The sequence below is a fragment of the Corylus avellana genome, chromosome ca4 (assembly GCF_901000735.1).
Source record: "Corylus avellana chromosome ca4, CavTom2PMs-1.0".
In the NCBI taxonomy this organism is placed as follows: domain Eukaryota; kingdom Viridiplantae; phylum Streptophyta; class Magnoliopsida; order Fagales; family Betulaceae; genus Corylus; species Corylus avellana.
In genome coordinates, this window is record NC_081544.1 from 12071271 (window position 1) to 12087635 (window position 16365).

The 16365-nt window shown below is 38.0% G+C and overlaps 1 protein-coding gene across 1 annotated transcript in view; it reads right to left on the reverse strand.

Moving 5' to 3' along the window:
• The window catches only part of LOC132179464 (uncharacterized), a 35565-nt gene extending 24198 nt beyond the window's left edge, over positions 1 to 11367 (reverse strand). The window contains exons 1-4 of the mRNA XM_059592194.1: positions 10989 to 11367; positions 2757 to 2830; positions 2084 to 2167; positions 1801 to 1881 (exon numbers count right to left, since the gene is read on the reverse strand). Coding sequence (XP_059448177.1) covers positions 1801 to 1881; positions 2084 to 2167; positions 2757 to 2830; positions 10989 to 11130 — 381 coding nt within the window. The 5' untranslated portion in view covers positions 11131 to 11367. The remainder of the gene's footprint in view (positions 1 to 1800; positions 1882 to 2083; positions 2168 to 2756; positions 2831 to 10988) is intronic.
• Between the last annotated feature and the right edge of the window lie 4998 nt (positions 11368 to 16365).

Below are 16365 nucleotides of genomic sequence, written 5' to 3' on the forward strand. Positions count from 1 at the left end.
AAGGAAAAAAAAGAGGATAATTTTGGGTGAGAAAAAAAGATTGATTGCCAAAGATTTAAGCGAGAAAATGGATCTATATGGAGCCGAATGGCAAAAGAAGATCATTAATCCAACCCATACATTTCAATAAACCTCTGTTGTTACTTTGTTATTGAATTTGTTTTATCATTGTCCAGTTTTTTATATATGTAAGTAACGTATTTCATTAAATAAACACAAGAGGGGCGCAACCCTATTATTCATGTTGTATTTGAGAGATACTATAATGAGAAAAAGAAGAACAAAATCCACAACTTGCTCCATTTGGAAGGACTCCATACTATTCTATCATCCTCTCCTTGTAATACCTCTCAAAGAAAGATACTACCACCTCCACCTCCCAATTCTGAATTGGTCTAGTAAAAATTACATTCCACTGAATAATCCCTTCTTGAAACTGCATGTTATTCGCCACCCATGCATCCTTTCTCTGAGCAATACTGAACAAATCCAAATTAGATATCTTCAACAAACTATCCCTACACCAAACATCATGCCAAAAACTAACAAATCCCTCCATTTCTCCTCAAATCCACATCGCTTTAACAAATTTTCTTCAATTTAGATTTAATAAAACAACACATCTTACAATTTGTATGAATACATTGAATTATTGTGGGAGAGTGATAGTTGTTCTAGGGGGGATGATACCCATTGGTACTAGATTCAAAGGATTAGTGCAAAGTCCAAAGCAACCTAACAACAAACCTTTGGAAACCAAAAAGAATGATGTATTCAAGGTGGAAATGAGAGATATTTGTTCCACCACAAAGTATTCTCTACCTACCTACCTACCTACATGTGTCAATTTCAGGTACAAGTACCCTTTTGTTGAAGGTCGTTCGAGCTTTTCCTAGGAATATGGCATGGGTTACTTTAGGACCTCCCCTACAGTATCATCACTACAATAGAGTTTAACTACCAAGTTCATGATGGATTAGTGTGGTTCCTCTATGCCTAGGACACCATAACATCGAATCATAAACAAAGAAAGGCATGAGAGAAAAGCATATTGACTAGTGATTGTAAGCTCCAATTCTAGACTGGAGGAGATACCAAATGCCTCTACCCTGCCCTCCCCCACTATCTATCTTATGGATGAAAGGGTATAGGCCTTTGGTTTTTTCATATTGTCAAAGAGTTAGAACAATGGTTTTTCAAGTTGTCAAAGAGCTGAACAATGAAAATAGATGGTGAGTGCCTGATCAAATTGATCTAGACATTCTAAGATCCTTTTTCAAATCAAACATGCTCTCATTTCAAGTCGAGATAGATAAATAAACAAATCTCATTGCAATGATCGGGGCATTCGTAGTGACTAAGGGGGTCAAAGACCAAGTAAGTTATTTATCAGCCAAGCATTCTTCTTATGGCTAGATCTAATCTCCTAGTCCCCGCTGAAAGGGAAAAAAATTTCAACTTCTTCCTTTTAAAAAGGGAGGATTTTAGTACAAGAGGATTAGGAAGGACGCACCTTGGGTCTAGCAAAGGTATGCATAATATGATCACTACCAAAATTGTTTTGTTTAGAGACCAATATGTTAATAGAAACAGGCAAAAGGTTTTTGGACCAAGACATCTCCTTCCCCCATTAGAAGGGGAGGAAAGTGAGATTATGGGATCCATCTCATGTGGGTGATGAATTGTGTATGTACCAATCATTTCAAAAGAAAATGATGTTGATGAAAATAGGTATTAATCTGATACACGACATGTTAAAAAATGCGCTGAAGAAGATGCCACAAAATTGTTCTCACTAACCTTTGGCGCGCCAATCCCATCCTGCCTAGTTTCTATTACATTATCATGAGCATCAATCCTTTTCTTGAATATATCATGTCTCTGCAAGTAAAACAATGTGTCATACATCATATGCCAGCAAGAGTACGCAAACATGAAATGCAGGAAAATGTGTCAGATGCAATAAGAATGCAAAGATATAAGTATTCAGAGTTTCAAATACTTGGCAGGGCTCCATTACAATATGATTAGTATTATAACACTGAAAATTAATCAATGAGAAGTCTTTGCTTGAAATACATACGATATCAAGGTGTTGCTCTCCACTTATATCCATGGCATCAATACTGAGTAATGAACATGGAACAGCTGGAAAGGTGACATCAAACTGCAATTTCAGACAGAAGATTGAGCACAAATAAATAAAGCATGAATAATAACTGTTCAAATTTAAAAAGACAAAAATATGGATGGTATATCACACTTGAAAAACTATCATAAGACAAAGCTTTGCTGCAATAAATCACAACGCCTGATATTTCATGCTTGGAGAAATTACCACAGTTGAAAAAGTTTCAAAGCTTTGCAAGGTGCAAATCTTTGAGCAATAGAACATTTAAAAATGAGATTCACAAAAATAAAAACCACTAGAACCTGCAAAGACTAAAATACTACCCTCAAATACCATGGGTGTGTTTGGCAACCCCCTCCCCGTTTCCCCTTCCCTTATTTTCACTTTTTTCCAAAAAAAATCAAACATCTTTTCAAAACTACTTTTTTTCATTTTTCTCTCACAAAAGTCAATATCTTACACTTTCATACCACATCAATCACTTCCTATTACTATTTAAACAAAAAAATTCCCAGTAAAAGGGTTTGCCAAACACTACACGTGTCTCATATTAGAATTTGCAGATTATGATTAGAAGAGATGAGCTGATGAACATTTTTGACCCAAAAGAAAAATTGATGATTACAGCGATATGAAGGGTTCCCCCTCTTGAAGTATCAACTACAAGCTTTGTCTCAGAAACAGTGTGGAGGTACAATCCTGCAAGCACAATGAACTGATTGATTAATAACAACCTTAAAAATCCAAGCAGAAGCAATGACTAATATTGGGAGGGAAAAATTAAAGGCAGAAGAGATGGAGAATCTTTTTGGTAAGAACTTATCACACAAAAAAAAAAAAAAAAAAAAAAAGGAGAATCTGTCAGTAGAAAAAAGCCATGCAAATAATCACCTAATAAGTTGGGAGTAAGACTAAGTCAATTCCAATAGGAATCGCAAATATGAAAAGTAAGAATAATGAAAGCTACAAAAGGGCCTTCCATCATCAGCATCTTTACCAAATCAGCGATCAATTACTGTAACAAATTTCTTTGTCTAACAATGAAATGACATTAGCATTCACCAGATTGTAATTGCACAAAGATCTTCACAATTGTTGTGATCCTCAAACTATATACACATTCTCTCTTACGACCATATTGATCAACAACATTTGCAGAACTCTCATCAAGAAGCTCAAATGGAGGAGTAAGGTGGTCTTGTTCCCCAACTCTAGGTATCAAGTCTCTAGAGGAGACTAAATACTTTATTTTTTTTTTTTTTTTTTTTGTGGGGGGGGGGAAGGGGCCGTGCGTGGCAGGGTAGCTATAATCCTTATGGGCACTTAGTTTAAATGCAAAAAGTAAAAATTCCAAAAAAAAAAAAAAACCTTAAATGAGTGGCCAAAAGCAACAAAAAGCACCATGAAATCAAGGAAAGGATAAATGAAAAAATGATCTGAAATCTGGCTGGTAGTTACTTCTGTTATGCAATCTTTTACGTAACTGTAGGTGAACTCTAATATTGCTTTTTCATATTGCCTAAACTTCGATATTACTAACAGATGTTACAAGAATTTATAAAATCAGAAAATACCATAATAACTTGTCATACTCATTTTGTTTTTTAAATTTCTTTATACTACTTTCTTCCAATATATAACCCATCTATAGCGAAAAGCACTATCCCACCACAAGAAAAAGTTGGATCCAGCTCTCATAACATATGCCAACCACAGGTGTCAGCCAACTGAAGATGCTATCTGCTACGCCTTAAGAGGATGGTCCCTCGCAGGTGTATCCTTCTGGTTGATACTAGACAAAAAATACTAGCTTCTTTCATCATATATTCACAGATGTGTTTCCAATGTGTTGCTTTCATTGCTTTGGAATCATTGAGATAATATGTCCTTCTAGCCTATCTGTTTCTATATATACATATTAATGAAAAACATATATACTTGGCTGCATATGTAGTTGTGGGTGTATATGTAAGTGTGGGTGGGTGGTGTGCACCTATTTATGAAAAGTTAAGGAATCATCATATTTCATCCAGATTCAGCCAGTGAGCAACCTGGACTGCACCAGTTTTGCTTAGTGAAGAGACAATACAACAGATTAAATCTTACAAATTCTTTGTAGCTTTTGCATTCAATAATCAGAAGATTCCATTAACCTTTCTAAACGAGTCCCCTCAAAGGCCTTATAGAGACTCTAATATTTAGACACAATTGTTATTATTCTTCCTTTTCTTAGCATCCTTTTTTTCTGCAGTGTTGCACAAACTTTTGGCCCACAATCTGCCCATCTTTAAGCCATATTCCATCCTAAAACATTAATACCCTTGGCCAGAAATTCTACCATACTGTTCTACAATGTTCTAGACTGACAAGCCCAAATTTCAGTCACTGTCAAGAAACTACAAGATTTTTCTTTTTTCTTTTTTTTGGATAAGTATATTAAAAACGAGCGCGAGGGGCACAACCCATGTACACAGGAAATATACAAAAGAACCCCTGCTAGGTAGAAAAGGAAGCACATAACTCTAAGAAATCAGAAAATGTATACACATGCGAATTAGACCAAATCACGCTCCATGAAAACATAGTATGTAATGCTAATTTTTTCAACTTTAACAAGTCCCTCTCACGATCTTCAAAGATTTGTGCATTCCGTTCTCACCAGAAACACCACATCATACTCAATGGAATTATCCTCCATATGTGCAACGCAATCCGATTACCCACTTGTCCTCTCCAACTCCCCAAGCAATCACTCACCCTTCATGACATAATCCAATCAACACCAAAGAGTTGAAGAAACATGTTTCATATCTCGGTTGCAACCTCACAATGCCGGAATAAATAGTCAATGGACTCTCCACAATGTTCACACAGGTAACACCACTCCATTCTCATAGATGTAAATCACTAACCACTTACATTCTTAGCCACACTAACTTTTATTAAACCCCATAATCCTCAGGCCCACTTTTACTCTATAGGACATACAGTGAACGCTAGCAGGTTGAAATTGATGCTATGCAATCCTAGTATCTGATTTCAAGGCTTGTCCTACATAAGCATAGTTGTAAGACTCAGAAATAGTTTAAATTAAACTCAACTGGTGAAACCACATTTAATAAATAGCATAACTAATTTTTTTTTTCCTCTCTTTTTTTGGTGCCTTTTGTTCTTTACTATCTAAAAGTGGAAAATATGGGGGTTCTAAATTTCTATATTAGCTATCAAAAAGCATTTTATAAACTAAATTGACCACAAGCACCAACTTAAAAGATAATCGTAGGATATTAATGAGCAAGCCCTGACCCCAAAAACAAAAAAGCAAATCAACTCAACCAAACATTACTGATTGCATTTTGGTTTGCAAAAATTTAAAAAAATAAATAAATAAAAAAAGATGCCAAACGGAATTGATAGACCTATAATGTGATCATGACGTACCATTAAATTTAGGTGCATCTTAAGTGCATAGGCCCTATGCAATCCATGATGTAATACATAATATAGGTTAAATAGGTTTATAATGGGTGAACACAGAGTATTAACATATAGGGTTGAATGTCATATCCACTTCATACAGTAGACAAAAAACAAAAAAAAAATAATAATAGCCCTAATTTCCCATAAGAAGCTTGCTCCATCAAGAGTGACATCAGAAGAGAGGTGGTAGGGATGATATTTGGTGTACTAGCTGTGCATGTACCTTAGATATTTGGTGTTAATGTCCTGTTCCCATACTTGTCAGAACAGTACCAGCCAACAATCTAAATAAAGTTGGTACAACTAGTTAAATTATATATATGTGTGTGTGTGTGTGTGTGTTGGGGTGGGGGAACTTTACTTAACTCCCTTGAACTTTCATCATTCTTGCAATAACCCCTCCCCCCCAACCCAAAGTTAAAACTCTCAATTTTTCAACTTTAAAAATTTAGCAATGTCACCCCTGCATTAGGACTTTCTGTTAAACCATAACAGAGGCCATGGAAATTTTCAAAATACCTTTGATTTAAAAAAATAAAAAATAATTGCACAACATGGGTTGGGTCTTGTGACCCACTGGTCCTTGCGAACCACAACCAAGTTTGGCCATGGTTCAGTGGGTCACCATGATTCTGGCTCAAATTTCTCGAAAAAGTGAGATTTTACAAGAATTTTGAGCGACGAAGGAAAAATGAAAGTGATTGAAACTGCACATGAAGCGAGTCCACGAGTTCCTGAAGAAGTGGTCTATAGTGGCAGACAAACAAAAAGAAAAGTAATATTAAATGTTGGGCACTAGTTATAGATGAGGATCCTATTGTATTGCATCAACCAATTGTTGCTGAGGTAATATTAAATCACCAGTCTTTGTAACCAATGGCCAAATTGGGCTTGGGCGTGGGTCTCATAGAATGCCCTCATTCAAGCACAGGCTAACCACTGATTCAATATTTAAACCAAAAGCCAAATCTTGATACTAGAAAACTGAAGGAGCAGGTCGCACTCTGTCCCGCTCAATGGACGAAATCTTCTCTCCTTTGCTTCTTTTTTTCTCAAAAAAATTAATTTTTAATTAGCTAATTCGGGTAATTTTGTAATTTTAAAATTTTCACAAGGTTATAAAGGTCATTTCAACTCTTTACGGTCTAATTTCACCCCAAACCCTAACAGTCGGAGTGACATTGCAAATTTTTTCGAGTTGGATGATTGGGTAAAAGAGGATTCCCCTCCTGTGGGTGGTTGCACCTCTAGCACCTTAGTTGTTGGTAAGGCTAAGGACTTCAGGTTGAATGGATTCACCCAATCCCAAAAGTGGCCGGTAGGTTTCGGTCTGTCCTGGGAGATCGTGGCGTGGGATTAGGGCGGCGAGATTTGGGATGGGGAGAATGGAGATTCCCCTTACCCTTTGGATGGTTTTTCCCCCAACCCTCTCAATTGGGTGTTAGATTATGATGAAGAGGAGGAGCCGACTTTGGTGCTTCTAGATGCTGTTAAAGATGATTTTCTTCGGGAAGTAAAGGTGGTGCAGCCTAAGACTAAAGGCAAGAGGTAGCTATTAAATTTAGGGAGCTCCGTTAACTATGGCAATGCAAAAGTGACATAGCGGAAGACTAAGGTAACTAATCAAAGAGCAGCGTCTTTGATTCTGCAAGGAGAAACGTCTTCGTCTTCAACCCAAAAAGATAAAAACAAGCCCGCAGGCTAAAAGAAAGATAAAACTCCGCAGAGTATTTGAGAAAGAATTCTCTAATTTTATAATAATTCAATTGATTTAGTTTTACATAATAAGCAAGCCTATTTATAGAAGAGAAATACTTGTAGGGAAAGTAAACCAACTTCTAGTAGAGAAAGTAAATCTAATCCTAATAGAGAAAGTAAATCTAATCCTAGTAGGAAAGTAAACATAATCATAGTAGCAATAGTAAACCTAATCCTAATAAGGAAAGGAAAATAAAGCTCTAATAAAATAAAATAAAATCCTAATATAAAATTAACAATCAGCGGGAATCGTGACAATTTTTCCTTTTGTACTTCCATTGTCTAAGAACGGATAAAATTCTGATCAAGCGACACTCCTCCAATATTATTATTGATATTTTCCTTATTTTCTTTTTTACCGAAAATATAAGTAAATATCGTCCTACATCAAAAAGTGTCCGCCCGGCGAAGAAAAGGCAAGGCTCATGTGCGGTAGTGTTGAGTGGTCTTGTGGGTTTCGAGCGTGTGGCCTTTAGGTCCTTGTTGGCTTGTTGGGTTTTTTGTGAGCTAGAGGTTGTTTCTGTGTTTTTGGTGTTGTTGGGTTTTCGGGGGTGCATTCTCTTCTTTCTTTTTTTTTGTATACTTTTGGTGTTGTTGTGTCCTTTTGTATACTTTCTGTATGCTTGGGGCGCCTACGCTTTTTATAAAACTTCTTTGATATTACCTATCAAAAAAATAAACAAGAAGTTGTAAACCCCAACTCTCCCTCAGAGATCGAAGAACAAACTTTCGATCAGCTTACCAAGTGATGTTTAAACTCATCGCCTAGCCCACCCCATAAGACTTCATGCTAAAGCTTCTCAATACGGTTTGCAAGACCCACAGGGAGAAGAAAGAGGGACATAACATCCTTTTCCAACAAGCCAACCCATCCACATCATCAACATTACCCACAAGAACCAATTTTGACTTGGCCAAATTGACCTTCAACCCCAAGACAACTTCAAAACATAAGAACAAGCATCGCAAATGACGTAGATGATTTGATTCAGCTCTACAGAAAATAAAAGTATCATCCGCAAACAACAGGTGAGGAATAGCAATCCCACCACCATTCTCTGTCCCCATGGAGAAACCAAATAATAAACCCTCACTCACTGTAGCTAAAATCATCATACCCAAAGCCTCCATCACAATGACAAATACCATAGGAGATAGAGGGTCTCTATGTCTCAAGCCCTACAAGCTACTAAAAAAGCCGTTAGGAGTGCCATTCACCAAAATAGAGAAACGCACCGACGAGATACAATGAGCTATCCAAGAGCACCACTTCCCCTTCAAACCACATCTCCTCAACATGTACAGCAGAAAATCCCAATTCACGTGATCATAAGCTTTTTCTAAGTCCAATTTGCACAAGACACCCAGCTCCCCAAATTTTATTACGCTATCAAGGCATTCATTGGCTATAAGAACTGAATATATGATTTGCCTACCTCAGATGAAAGCATTCTGCTACTTAAAAACAATCTTCTCTAACACCATCTTTAGCATGCCAGCTAGAATCTTAGCAATAACTTTATAGATGCAACTCACAAGTGTTGTGACAAAATAAATTCAGGATCTCAAAGAAGCAGAAAAGAGCAAAATAAAAATAAACCAATCACACAAGACACTAACATTTAAGTGGTTTGACTTAACAAGCCTACATCCATCAATGAAGACAACCCGGAGGAAATTCACTATCAAAAGATGGAGTACAAAGAGTGGTAAGTTGAAAATCACTCAAAGCCCAAACCCCTAGGACACTCAAATCTCACTCTCACACAAAAGAAAATTCATGACAAAAGAGAAAATACTTCTCTAAATTCTCTACACCAATTGGCATTACAAACATGAGAAACAGCAAGGTGAGATCACACCAATTCTCCCTCACACTGAAGTGGCACTGTCTTTTCTCTCAATGTGTTCCTGTTCACGTTGACGCGAGCTACCTTTTACAGATGTTGATGTTGGTAGATCAAATAAGTTAGAAACACAACTCCAAATACGATTTGGAGAAGGAACACAAGAAGACCCCAATTCATAAAGGAATATCAAAACCAACTTGAAGTGGAATTTCCTGTCGGCTGAAAATTGGTCTCCAACACCAATTTATAAAAGCAAGGACATATGGGCCCCACACATTTATTGACTTGAGAAATACAAGTCATATCTTGACAACAAGACTAATCAAACAAAAGTCCTTGGGATCAACAGCCCATGGAATCTTTGAAACGGAGGCGATGAATGTAGCAATAAGGCTCCTTTCAAACTTATCTCTAGCATGGAAATCACAAAGGACCTTCATAATGTAGCAATACTTTTGCCTTCTTCATTCTCTCCTCCTTGCCTAAAGCCCTCTCTTCTTCAACAATATGAAAAACACAAAGCTCTTCCCAAATGATCCTTTTCTTACTCCTAAATCACCAAATACCTCATCATTCCATCTCCTTAAATCAACTTTCAAAGCCTTGAGCTTGCTAGCCACAATAAAGCTCAAAGTGCCTTGGAAGTGGTAAGAATCCCACCATTGTTTCACCTTATCCACAAAACGCTCAGACTTGAGCCACGAGTTCTCAAATTTGAAGTACCTACTCCCTTTATGAAAGTCAACACAATAAGGAGGATCAGAAAATTATCCAAGCAAAGTCTAGAAAGAGTTCTTTGGGACACACCCCAAAACTGTGCTTCCCAAGTCGGACAAACAAGAAATTTGTAAATCCTAGACCAAGAGGGAGACTCGATTGTTCGACCAGGTATAAGTTCAACCTATGAGAGGGAGGTCCATCAGGCCCATATCAAAAATGAAGCTAGAGAACTCCATCATAGTTGGGCATAAGCAGGCATTTCCCGATCTCTCGCAAGGGAACCAGGTAATGTTGATATCACCCCGAATACACCAAGGCAAGTTCTACCAATTGAGCATACCAGCCAACTCCTCCCAAAGAAGCCTTTTATCTCTATTGGTAATAGACACCTGCAAAACCCCAAGTGAAATGATCTTCAACATTTCTAAAGGTAACAGCCAGGGTGAATTCCCCCACACACACGTCAATCTTTTCCACCACCCTTATGTCCCACATAATCAAGACACCACTTGAAGCCCCTCTGAAATCCAAACAACATCAATTCACATAATGGCAACCCCACAAACTACGCACTACACGAGACAAAGCCCCCGGCTTAGTTTCTTGAAAACAAACAATATCAACTTTCCACTCTCTGAGCAAATTTCTCACCCGTAGGCGTTTATCTCCCCCCCCCCCCATTCAATCCCCTCACATTCCAAGATAAAATTTTGAGAAAACCCTCTCCTTAACAATACCATATTCAGGGTTGGCCCAAAAGCCTAAGGTTTTGCATTGTAGTACTGTGCAATATGCATGTAAAACGTCTAATTGGAACTCCTAAAGTGAAAGTCTCTGTACAAAATTGGACCTAAGAACCAAAACTTGAACTCTACAGATTCTTACCTCTGTAGAAAATTACAAACTTCAACTTCCAAACTTTTCTCACCAACCAAACGAAGCTTAAAGGAAAATAATCATAAAAAATACACAGTTTCAAAACCCACAAAAAAAAATAAATTAAAATAAAATAAAAAAATATAGTGAGAGAGAGAGAGAGGGGCGCATACTGAGCTCGGAGAAGAAGAGAAAGAACATGAAGGAGAAGGACACGAGTGTGATAACGCCACCGGAGAAGGTACGGCTGTAGAAATCCTCATTGACTTTAGGGTAGGCATCCAGTTTCCGTAGCTTGTGAAGGATCTCGGCCATCGCCACCGAACCCACACCATACAACACACGCCCTCGAGCACCAAACTTTCAAACCCCCCTTTTTCTACAAGGATCTCTCTCTCTCTCTCTCTCAGCGCAAGAAATGTGTCTGAGCGGCGCTTACGCGAAGAGAGAGAGTGGGAAAAGGGAATGTGCCGGACGACCGTAATCGACAAACGCTGTGGTGATTGGGTGCGAATGCACTTCTGAGTTGTCTAGATTTGGTTAGTTGGTCAAACAACCCTTGAACGACGGTGTTCTTTATTAAAAGTCCTCAATTGGGTCCGCCTTGCCGTCTAATGGTCAATTCCGCGAATTGTCTTCTCTATGAATTATGATTATTTGCCGTAACTTGAGGGGTTGGAGGAGAATCTACGAATTCTCTACCACCAACATTTCATGATTTTTAAATTCGACAAAGTTTTTCTTTAAATTGAATTTGATGAACTTTTTTTAACGCAATTTATAAAAAGAATATGTATTTTTTTTTTTAATAATATGTGAGATGTATAGGAGTTTTTAATATTATTTATTATAACTTTGTCATTGTTATTAAAAAAATATGTGCATCTCACATGTTTAAATGGCATATGTCATTTTTATAGACTGGATTGAAGGAATTTGGAGGAAAACTCTATCCTTTTAAAATTGATATACCCTATCATTCTATTTATAAAAGCATGATTGGGATGGTGGTTAAGAAATAGAGTTGTTAAGTCAAAAAAATACTTTTTGACAAAAGCTTCATTTTAAAACTTATGTCAAAAGTGTATTTTGACCATTTTTTAGCATTTTTGATCCATAAAAGAGCTTTCAATTTTTTTTACTAAACGAATACTTTTTTCTTCAAACAAATTTTTTGTGTTAAAGCATTTTTAAGCTCCTCAAACTTACACCTAAACAAACCCTAAGACCCACATGCAGGTTTTATATATTTATTAATAGATTTGAAAAAAGAATATGGATAAAGATGAACGGGGGATATGGGGAGCTAAAAAAATAATAAAAGTATTTCTCTTTAAAATTATTATTGAATATGAAATTGGTAATCATTAAATTTTAATTTAATAATAATTTAAAAGACACATCACATTTGCTGGATAAAAGTATTGCCCCTCTAGCATTATTAGCATGAGACTAACCGATAAGCGCCGGATGTTGCACATTCAAGCCCCTTAATTTACGTATGTTAATTCCTTAGCATTCTTATTTGTTTTATTTTGTTTTGTTTTTGTGTTTCAGGTCTCATTTGACAAACCATTGGAAATTGGGCTTAAAAGGACAACAAGTTGAGTATTCTAGATCTAGGATCGATTACAGCACTCCTGGGATTGAGCGCACCTGCGCTCGAGCGTCTGGGGCCAGGGATCGAGCGCATGCCTGCGTTCGTGTGCACAAAAGTTAAGCTCGAGCGCAAAAGACCTCGGATCAAGCGCACTCGGGAATGTACAACACCGCAGCAATCCTTTTCCAGCATGGACTTGGTTTTCAATCTCGCAATTGGACTGGGAGACTGACCTCCGATTTTCTGAGGATTTCTAGGGTTTTTAGGGTTCTCCTAATCCCTATAAATATGGCTCTAAACATTGTAAACAAACACATCGCTTCCTAGAGCGAAAATTTCAATAAATTGTCTGTGAAGCTTAGAAAATCATGAGCAGCTAAACCCAATTGTGGGGTATTGATATAACCCTTTCCAAGCACAATGGTTTGATTGTATTTAATTTCTAATTTTTCAATTTATGCATGTTGATTGTATAACTCTGAGGATTGCTACAATTGATTTCTGTTCTTCATATTAAATGCAATTGTTCTTTAATTCCAATTCAATATTAGTAAAATTCTTATCTTGTCTTAGAAATTATTTTACTATTATTGAACTCAAATCATTCTTATTTTCTGTGATTATAAGAGTGATGGTTATACAATGGTTCTTAATTGGCATGCTATCAATAGGGATAGATAAACCATACCTAGGAAAGACGGATCGTACTACACCCTAGTTTAGTGTAATTTAGGTAGACGATCCGTGCCAACCGAAGATGGGTTATGCTATTCCGTTGATTGTATGAAATTATTTTCATATGTTTTCTTGTTTAAATTATAACATGCGTAGAATGAATTGCTAGAATTAAATATGGTTAACCATTAATGTGTGGATAGTGGTGAAATCAATACCCTACTCTCTCTCTCTCTCTCATATATTTACTTCATTTATTTCCGTTTATTTTATGCACTTTAAATTCACACAAACAAATCATTCTCTTTTAATTAAGTTAATTTTAATCTTTCAAATTTTGATAATTAAACTCCTACAGTCCTTGAGGTTCGACACCCTCAATATAGTCGTATCCTACAAAGATTCGTTCTATTGCGAGTAGCTATTTTTATAATTGATAATTTTGGTCACAAAAATACCACATCAATTTTTGGCGTCGTTGCCGGGGACTGCTTAACGGTTTTATTGTCAAAATTTAAGGATTGATTTTAGCTTAATAATTTATTTTTCAGTTCTAAGTTGCTAATTTTAATTCTGTTTTGTGTTTGGTTATTATTCTTTTTAGAATTTGCAAACAGGTCAGTAAGCTGCCTTCTCTGTGACTGCGATCGAGCGTAGGTAGTGTGCGATCGAGCGCACGGACGCACTCCAGCAGGAATCAAGCCAGCAGCGCTTGAGCCTTCCCCTCCTGCGCTCACACCCATCTGCGGCAGTACGCTCGAGCGCACCTTGCCGTGCGATCGAGCGCACTTGCGGCAACCTGCATCCAGAACCCTAAGTGCATTTAAGGGCCGTTTGTGAGCTTTACTTTTCTGTTTTAGCTTAGTTTTTCTTTTCTTTCTGTTTTGTTTATGCTTGGTCACCATTCTTTGTCTTTTCCATTAATTTCTTGCGACCTTGAAATTGAACGCACTCTTAGACAAATTAGATCCCAAAGGACCCCTAATTTGCTAGAAGAGCGTTCCACTAAGACCATGGGAGACGGTAACCACGTAGCTTTGCAAGATCACTATCTTCCTACCACTTACACTACTCCCACATGTCTCAGGTTGCCAGAAATTACGGCAAGCCATTATGAAATTAAGCCCAGCACTATACAAAGTTTACCTTCATATCTAGGGCTTAGCATTGAAAATCCTTATAACTTCCTCAGTGATTTCGAAGCAATTTGTGATACCACTAAAATGAACGGATTCACTAAGGATGCGTCTTTTTCCTTTCTCCCTCAAGGAAAAAGCCAAACATTGGTTCTAGTCCTTAACACCCAACTCTATCACTTCTTGGGCTCAATTGCAACAAGAATTTTCTTAAGAAGTATTACCCCATAGGAATAACCAATGACACTAGGAGAGCCATCACTACCTTCTCCCAATATGAGGGAGAAGATTTCCATGAGACTTGGGATAGGCTACAGAGCTTGCTTAGATCATGTCCACACCATGCTGTCCCAAAATGGCAGCTAGTGCAGTGTTTTTATGATGGCCTAACCGAGTTCAATAGAAAACTGGTAGATGCATCATGTGGGGGAACTTTTATGTTAAAAAGTGAAGATGAAGCATGGGCTATGTTTGAAAATTTGAGTAACAATTATGTTCAACAGGTCTCCACCAGACGAAGGGCATTAGCACCTAAAGCAATCAAGACAGAGAGTTTGTATGAAGCAGGCTATCCCCCAAATATGGCTAACCAAGTGGTTGAGGCTATCACCAAGAAGCTGGATCAATGGATGATTGCTGGTTTTGCTCCTAATGCTGCTCACACACACACACTACCTAAACCATGTTCATTTTGTTCCAGTCCTATGCATCATGTAAATAATTGCCCTGTTACTGGAAATTATACTGATATTGCTAATGAGCAAGTTAATGCAGCTTTCTCCAGACCGGGTAATTATCCGTACTCCAATTCCTACAACCCAGGTAGAGAAATCATCCAAATTTCTCATGGAAGAATCCAAATTCGGGCAACTCAGCCCCAGGGCCACACAATCAAGCTCAATCCAACAGGCAGCCCTACCAACCTCATTCCACTTATCGACCTCCACAGCAGCAATACCAGGCCGCACCACATCCCTCAGATTCTAATTTTGAGGATCGGATGCTAAAAATGATGAGTGAGCTGGCGGGTGAGATAAAACAGACTGTGAAATCTCAACAGGAGACAGTGAACTCACATTCCCAATCCATTGCCAAGCTAGAAGCTCAAGTCGGACAACTTCCCAATGCCTTCAATAGGAGGGACGAAGGAAAGCTTCCAAGTCAGCCAGTGACCAACCCTAGGGGACTATACATGGTAGAAGAAAGCACATCTCATCTGGAGCAAGTTCAAGTCGTCACCACATTGCGAAGTGGAAGACTGGTTGACAATCATGTGGAAGAAAAGAAGGATGAGCAAATTGAGGCCCCACAGAATCTGCATCAGGACAAGGGTAAACAAGTAAGCATCGAGGCATCTTCATCATATGCCCCCACTTCTGAGGTACCATATGAGCCTAAGGTCCCATTCCCAGAGCGGCTTAAGGCATCCTCCCACTTCGGGAAACAAGGAGAGAAGATACAAGACATGATGGAAACCTTCAAGCAGGTTCAAATCAACATCCCACTCCTTGATGCCATCAAGCAAATTCCAGCCTATGCAAAATTTCACAAGGACTTGTGCACTCAAAAGAGGAAGAATCAGAAGCACATTCCCAAGAAGGTCATTCTCACCGAGCAAGTAAGCTCTCTGATTCAGCATAACACTCCTCCAAAGTTCAAAGACCCTGGAGTGCCTACAATTTCATGCGTCATCGGAAATACTGAGATTGAGAGAGCTCTCCTCGACTTAGAAGCTGGTGTTAATTTGCTTCCATACTCGATATATCAAAAACTGGGCTTAGGGGAATTGAAACTGACAAGTACTGTCTTGCACTTGGTTGACCGCTCGGTCAAAAGACCCCGTGGCCGTGGGATTGTGGAAGATGCCATTATCAAGGTGGACAAGTTCTACTATCCTGTTTACTTTATAGTTTTGGACACAGAACCGGTCTTAAATCCAGAGAAGCAGATTCTAGTCATCCTTGGGCGTCCTTTCCTCGTCACAGCCAATGCATGCATCAATTGCTGGACGGGAGTAATGAAGATCTCTTTTGGGAATATGAAGATCAAATTGAACATCTTCAATGCCTTCCAGAATGCACCCGATCAGAATGCATGTTTCTTCTTGGATAACATTGGAGAAACTGTTGAAGACCCACC